This window comes from Pagrus pagrus, assembly GCF_965226575.1.
Source record: "Pagrus pagrus genome assembly, chromosome: 3".
In the NCBI taxonomy this organism is placed as follows: domain Eukaryota; kingdom Metazoa; phylum Chordata; class Actinopteri; order Spariformes; family Sparidae; genus Pagrus; species Pagrus pagrus.
The window spans coordinates 28,602,018-28,609,036 of NC_140187.1; the positions used below are offsets into that span (position 1 = coordinate 28,602,018).

A 7,019-nucleotide genomic window follows, 5' to 3' on the forward strand; every position below is an offset into this window, starting at 1 on the left:
GGTTTTATCTTAATACAGGCCTAAGTATAGGTCCAGTAGGCAGAATATATATTGTGCATGACCTCCACAGATGTATTTTTCGGTCACAGAGAAAAGGTAGAAAGATAAATTACCAAAAATTAGAATCTGGTTAAAATTATTCCTAACATCTCTTATGTAGTCCACAGCTTTGGGCGTTTACATAACTCCTTCAAAATAAGATACGGAATATTGAAAAAATAAATTATTGGCACGATTTTCACTTTTAAGAGTAAAAACAAAAAATGACTTTGTGATTTAATAATTCATGCATGAAAGGGTTAAATAGATATTATTTTTGTCCAGATGGCCCATCCCTAATTTAGACCTTCAAAAACAGGCAAATATAAATAACTATAAAATGAAAGATCTAAATATATTTTAAAAGATATAGATCTGGGGTGCACTGAAGGGGAATAATAATCTCAGTATTTATAAAAATCCTTGGCCATGGCTCCTTTTCTCTGTTCCCTGCACACCTTCGATTCTGACAGTCTGATACTGAGCCCTAACCTGAGATTTCTCACCAGTGTTTCATACCAGTGGGAAACGTTCTGCTGTTAAACTGATTATAGCTGTTTGAAATACAGTATGTCAGTATCATGTCACATTGCATAGAACTAAGTGACAACATGTCACATGAAGTACAATGTGCCTTCTTGAAGGTGCTTAGTTAGAAGGTAAAAGGGTTGATGAAGTGTTCAATTCAAACAGAGCACATAGTGAATAGTGCATTAGGTTTTGTTTCAATAGACTGTTAGTGTGTCACCTGCTTTTTAATCAAACCACAGTCCCCTCCTCCCTCTTCAGGCCAGTAGCAGGTTATTGATTCACCTAATTGCCGTTGCATTCACTGACATTGGCCTCAATTACACCAAACCGCAGCTTTTAAAGAAAGACTAGCGGTTCTCTCAGTACACACTTGAATCACTGTGATTTAGTGAGGTGCTTCTGAGCTCCGGCCCCTCCGTCACTCCGATCTGCTACACAACACTGAGCTCCTCAGCGCACTCTGTGCCCTCGGTGCATCCATAACCATTAGCATCACAACATGCCTGCTTGTTCCTGACAGCTGGCCGCGCTCTGTTACGAGCGTGCCGAGGTTGCACGGTGTAACTGCTGTGGCTCCTCAGCTGCAGGAGGCTCCTCACCTGCACGTGCTCTCGTGCAATGCAAATGCAGGTCGGGTATTTTTGGTACATCGTGTTGTCTTCGGGGCACGCAGGCTCCAGTGTGATGCTGGGGAAATGTGACTCTTTTTGCTGGGCTTTTACAGCTGGTTCTTTCATTGGCCTTTTCAATCTTTCTAACTGCTGAGCAACTGTGATGACCTCTGTAGTCCTCACTGGGTTTTCCTAAAATACGGCTTGGACAACTGGAAAAGTAGCTTTTTTAGAACTGTATCTGATGAGGTTAGGAGGAGTCAGGTATCCTAAGATTCTGAGATTTCTGACTTTATTTTCTAAGAAATAAAATTCACTAGAGTCCATTGATTTTGTCTAAAATTCAAAAGTGTACTCCATTTATGCAGCAGAACCAGAGATATCATCTTTTATATTGCAAGAATTCTTCTTCCTTGTCAAAACTCGGTGCCTTCATTACCCACAATGCAAGTCTAATTGCTGACAGTTCGGTTGAAGATTTGCGTGTGTTGTGCTAGTAGCGGCTAATGTAGCCTCGAGCCACCAGCGAGCGGTCTGGATAACTCCTTCCTTTAGATATTTTCATTTTCTAACTTGTAGTCTTCAGCTTCAACTGGTGCTGACTCAAGTGACATCACTCGAGGCAATTTATCAGCTCTCACACAGCTTCCTCAGGAGTCACAAAAGGCTTTATACACTTTTCACATACACAGTGGTGACAGGGTTGCCAGATTATCATACGTGGGTCATAACCACGAGAACAAATAGGTGTGAATGTGCAGGTCAACATGTATTGAAAATTCACTTGCATTCAAAACAAGTTAGTCTAATTGAATGCAGAATACCTTAATTAGAGTTCCCCTTCAAGGCAGCAACTACTGATTATTTAATTATTCATTAAACTGCTGATTATTTTGTCAGTAAAATGAATCATTAGTTGTTACATAAAGTGCCAAAAAACTATGAAAAATGCCCATTGCAACTTCCTACAGCCCAAGGTGACATCTTCAGATTGCTTGATTAACCCAACAGTCAGAGCCCAGACAATCTCAGCAACAAAACAGTGTCAGCTGAAGGACCATAAAGTTGTCTGTTCTGGAGCTTTCAACTGTCTTCATCAACAGACTGAGTTTGCTTGGTTGCTGTGGAGCTGTAGATGTACAGTTACTATCCCATCAAACAAAAAAAGGGGGCTGGAACGGGGTACTGTTTGATATTTATGCTTAAAAATTACTTCCATGGGAGAACCTGGCAGCTCAATTGGTGGACCATGTGCCCAATGTAGAGAGGCCGTGTCCTCACTGCAGTGGCCCAGGGTTCAAATCCAACCTGTGGCACTTTGCTGCATGTCATCCCCCCTCTCTCATCCCATTTAATGTCATCTCTCTTGTCCTGTATAATAAAGCCGAGAAATAATGCTGAATAAAAAAATGCTAATAATTGCTCAAATGATTCATTAATTGACTTGTTTCAGCTCTTATTGGCTGATGTCTTACTAGCTCAACTATTTTAAGACACCTGATGGTTTGTGGTTAATTTAATAGTCACATTTCATATTTAGCATGTTGTTAAAGTAGATAAGAACAAGTTTTGTCTGAAGTTATTGAGACTTTACCAGTTTCTGTTCCTGGTTACTTTGTGTCCTTTACTCTTCCATTATCTGGGGCATTGCCTCGTCACAGATCACTCCTCTGAGGATTTTAGACTGTTTGAATGCTCTCGTGTTTAGACCCACAGAAGACCGATATCCATTTCTAAAGAATAAGAGTGATGTGAGTCATCGCTTTACACATTGGACAAATCTAATTATAGCTTTGAGCCTTGAATAAATTGCTGTGAATCAGAGCCTGACAGTGATTAATTTCATAGCTGTCTTACTGTTTCCCGGTGTCATAAAGAAACCGTTGCCAAGGTGAATGTGAGAAAAAAGGCCTTTCTTTTGCAAACCTTTTAACCTGAATTAAATGTTCACGAGTTTTTTCTTTTTGTACTTCGTGGTGAGGAAAGCAATTAAGCATGAAAAGATACTGTCACGTGTGCGTTTACGTTAGGAGTGAATAATGAAAGTGTAACTTGCACACCTCACTCAGCATGTCATTACCAGTAAAACATCACCAGTGAAATAACATGTGGTTCTCCTCATGCTTCCCTAGAGGGCAGACAGAACAGTATAACCCAGTGGAACATGGAGCATGTGGCTTTAAGATTAAGATTCATCTAATTGCAAAGAAAAGATAGTAGAAGGTTTGTTTCTCTGTGCATTTTCATTGTATTCACAAATCTAATAAAATGTAAATAACAAGATTGAATAAAATGTAATTAATCATTTAAATTATTCACCTTGAGCTGCATAAAAATGTGTACTTGTGCTCTCTGGTTTATCACTCACTGTGAGGTGTCTGTATTTTACACAGCGTAAAATATCTAATTATTGGGGGAAAAAGCATATATAGAATACAGGAATGAACAATAACTGTCCTGAGATAGAATATTCACTATTGCAAGATGGCAAAGTTGTGTGTGTTTAGGTAGAAACGACAACACACAGTGCAGCGTTGTATATTTACACCACAACGCTCATCAGTGACAGCAGGGAGCAGCCATCTTTCCCCACCTGTCATCATGTTAAATATTTGATTGGCTCTAAAACCCAAGGGGGGGAAATATAAGCAATTGTTAGTGTACCCTTATATATATGTATAGTTTGATTTAAAGGAGACATATGCTCATTTTCAGGTTCGTAATATTATTTTGGGTTTCTAGGTTTACATGCTTTAATGCTCAAAAAACACATTGGTTTTCTCACAGAGCAGCTCTGCTCAATCAATTCTTCAGTGCCAAACTAGCCGCGAGGCATAAATTATGCAAATGTTTGACATGATGATGTAGTGTGATGTCACAAAGTCATGGAATTAAAGGCGGGACTACTGACAAGGCGTTTCAGGAGCAGTGTTTTCTGTGGGAGAGAGGAGCTCCTGTTGGTGCGGACTTTGACCTTTTTAACTTTCAAGATCTTTTATGCCACAAGAACGTACAGTATATAAAACACTGAAGGAAATGAGAAAGCATAATAGGTCATTATAGCATGAAATAATGATGCATTATTTAATATAATATATTTCTTTATTCAAAATAAATTAAAAAACCGAAGTGGAAACAGGCTAGTTACAGTGCAGGTAGCGAATAGTGTAACTGTAGGTGCTGGTCCTCAGAGGTAGTATTCTGGATACTTGTATGGTGACAGACATTTGGATTTGCCCTCCTCTATGGTGATACACGACAGGTTGGGCAGACAGGGGCAGGTATGGTGGAGTCTTTTCCCAAAGAAAGGAACCTGGAAGCAGAAAGAGACACACCTGTCATATGAGATTCAAAGTTGTTTTTCTGGCCTCTATAATGAATTTTGAAGGGATGGGTACGGCAAAAGCAAAGCAACATTTTTAAGCAGCAACAGACCACAGGGCCAGGCACAACCAGACTTCATTAACAGAAAATCTTCTCCTGCATCTTTTCACAGAGAGTATGAGGATGAGCCCGTTTACCCTGTGGCTGCATCATCACCGCCATGACACCGCTGCACGGAGGCAAATAAAATGACACTGTGTGACACTTCACAGCTGAGATGAGAATACCTCTGGAGATTATCTCACCGAGTGGCTCATAGGGTGACAGTCCTCTCCTTCCTGCCCCATGGGCGTGCACATACGCAGGCTGCGGATCCACAAACTGACCGCACAACACATCCCCCCTCCACACTGAGAGTCCTTCTCACAGGCCTACACGCACACACAATGCAAATTAATTAATATACGCATACTAATGATGTATGCAGACCAAAGACTGATTAGTTTTATGGACATGCAGTCATTTCTGACCAATACTGAAATGTTAATGTAATAATTCCCAAAAGATAATTAATGCTGTACTCTAATTAATGTAATCAGTTCCTTATTAATATTATTATAGTTTATCATTATAATACAATTTAAATAAAATGAACAGCTGGTCTGATCAAAGGAGAAATGTAATCAGCAATCAAGTATGCAATTATATAATGCACACATGTATGTGATGTTATGTAATGTCATTAAACATAATTATGTGATAATTATTTCATTAACAGTCAGAGGCAGGTGGTGTGGTGGTGTGAAATGTGTTGCAGTACACACCACCACAATGGTGTTACTTTAACAGTATATAATGTTAATGGAAGTGTCTTTACAGCATTAGTCACATCATACCTCGACAACACACTCGGTGGTGATTTATTGTTTGGAGTGTGTGGATGACAGGCTGAGTGACAGCTCTCACTTTGGATGAGATGAAGGGAACACAGCGAGGGGGAACGAAGGTGATTTCATGTGACAGACGTGGATGAAAATCACTTTCTGTTTTATGGCTGCACGCTCCTCTCTCAGTTCACATCAGCGGCAGAGTGTGAGAGGGCTGTTTTGACGGGGAGGGGGTTTATTAGCAGGTTATGGAGGTGATTTATGCTCGTGGAATTATGCAAATCCTGGCAGGGAAAGGGAAATGATTCAAATGACGAGTTTGTTATAAATTGTTATGAATTGATATGTATTCATGGATAAACTCCATCAGTCATTTTACATTCTAATAGACGTTCATGTTAGAATCCCCAAAATGCCTAATTACAGACTCTTTATGTGGCATTTATAGAGTTCACTTTATGTGACATTAGAAAAAATTGGATCATATATTACATTATATGATGATTCATATTCAGTAAAGGATATACATTTTTTCCCCCCTTTACCCCCAAAAGCTTTAAAGTGCTGTAAAATTCAAATACTTTTTGAATTATTTGGAGATTTATCTGTCATAATTTGGTAATTTGTTTTATTTCTAAGCATAAATAGACATGACATAAACACACATAAAGCTATTTTTCTTACAAAGTCACTTAATTTTCTGATTTGATATATGTGTCCTTTACTGTAATCTTTCTTTTGTGTTGAGATTAATGTCAAACACATAAACACATCATCTAACTGTAGGGTTAAAAATCACAGTATTCTTGATTGTATATTAATGCAAATATTGGCTTCCATTAAGATTAAAACAAATATTAAACAGTGCACATTTTCAGAAAATAGCAGTCTGAAAAGCAAGTACTTGCGTATTCAGACTGCTGTCCGAGAGCTTTCTAACGCCCCGTCAAGTATAAACCTGTTTGCTCCCACTTACCCCCGTGATGACGGCTGAAGATCCGTTGGACACCAACAACAGGGAGAAGAGTAGTAGGCAGAAGGACCTCATGATGAAGGGCTGTCTTTGTGCTCCCATGCCCTCCACAGTGAAAAGTAAGGATGCTGAATCCGTTGGACCTTGCTGCATGTGCATACGTGACAGACCGCAGAGACAAGTGGCCTCCAAACTCATGTGTCGAGGGCTGGCGGAGGTTTATAAACCCAGCCCGCCATTCAAACACTGTGAGTCACTCACACCAGCATCACCTCACAGAGGCCACACACAAAAAACAGACCAAGGTAAACTTTTACATGACAATGCCTCTGCCTTTCATTTCTCAGCCAGTTGTGGCATTGTCATACTGAGACCAAAGCTAATTTTACACTAAAGTATGCTCAAGCTGATCAAGACTTGACATATTTAGTGTGGCATAATGTTTTTTTAGCCCCCCACACCACCACCACCACAACCTATTCAGGCTCCAAGGTCACGGTTTTGAATACATCCTTTCAATCCTGCTCATAACGCTGCTCATGAAATGAGCGAATGCATTCCAGAAAATAAATGTCCTTGAGTGGTGAGGGGGCCCATTCTTCATACGTTAATTCTCAATATGGCAAGTTTGATACATGGATAATGAAGTTATCC

General features: G+C 39.6%; 1 protein-coding gene across 1 annotated transcript; it reads right to left on the bottom strand.

Annotated features, from left to right (window-relative positions):
• Nucleotides 1-4,345: 4,345 nt before the first annotated feature.
• On the bottom strand, nt 4,346-6,563 carry prok2 (prokineticin 2; the record flags this gene model as incomplete). Its single annotated transcript, XM_084349406.1, has 3 exons — nt 4,346-4,494; nt 4,811-4,936; nt 6,369-6,563. 3 exons carry the CDS (start codon nt 6,561-6,563, stop codon nt 4,369-4,371), a joined length of 447 nt encoding a protein of 148 aa, XP_084205532.1. The 3' UTR covers nt 4,346-4,368.
• Between the last annotated feature and the right edge of the window lie 456 nt (nt 6,564-7,019).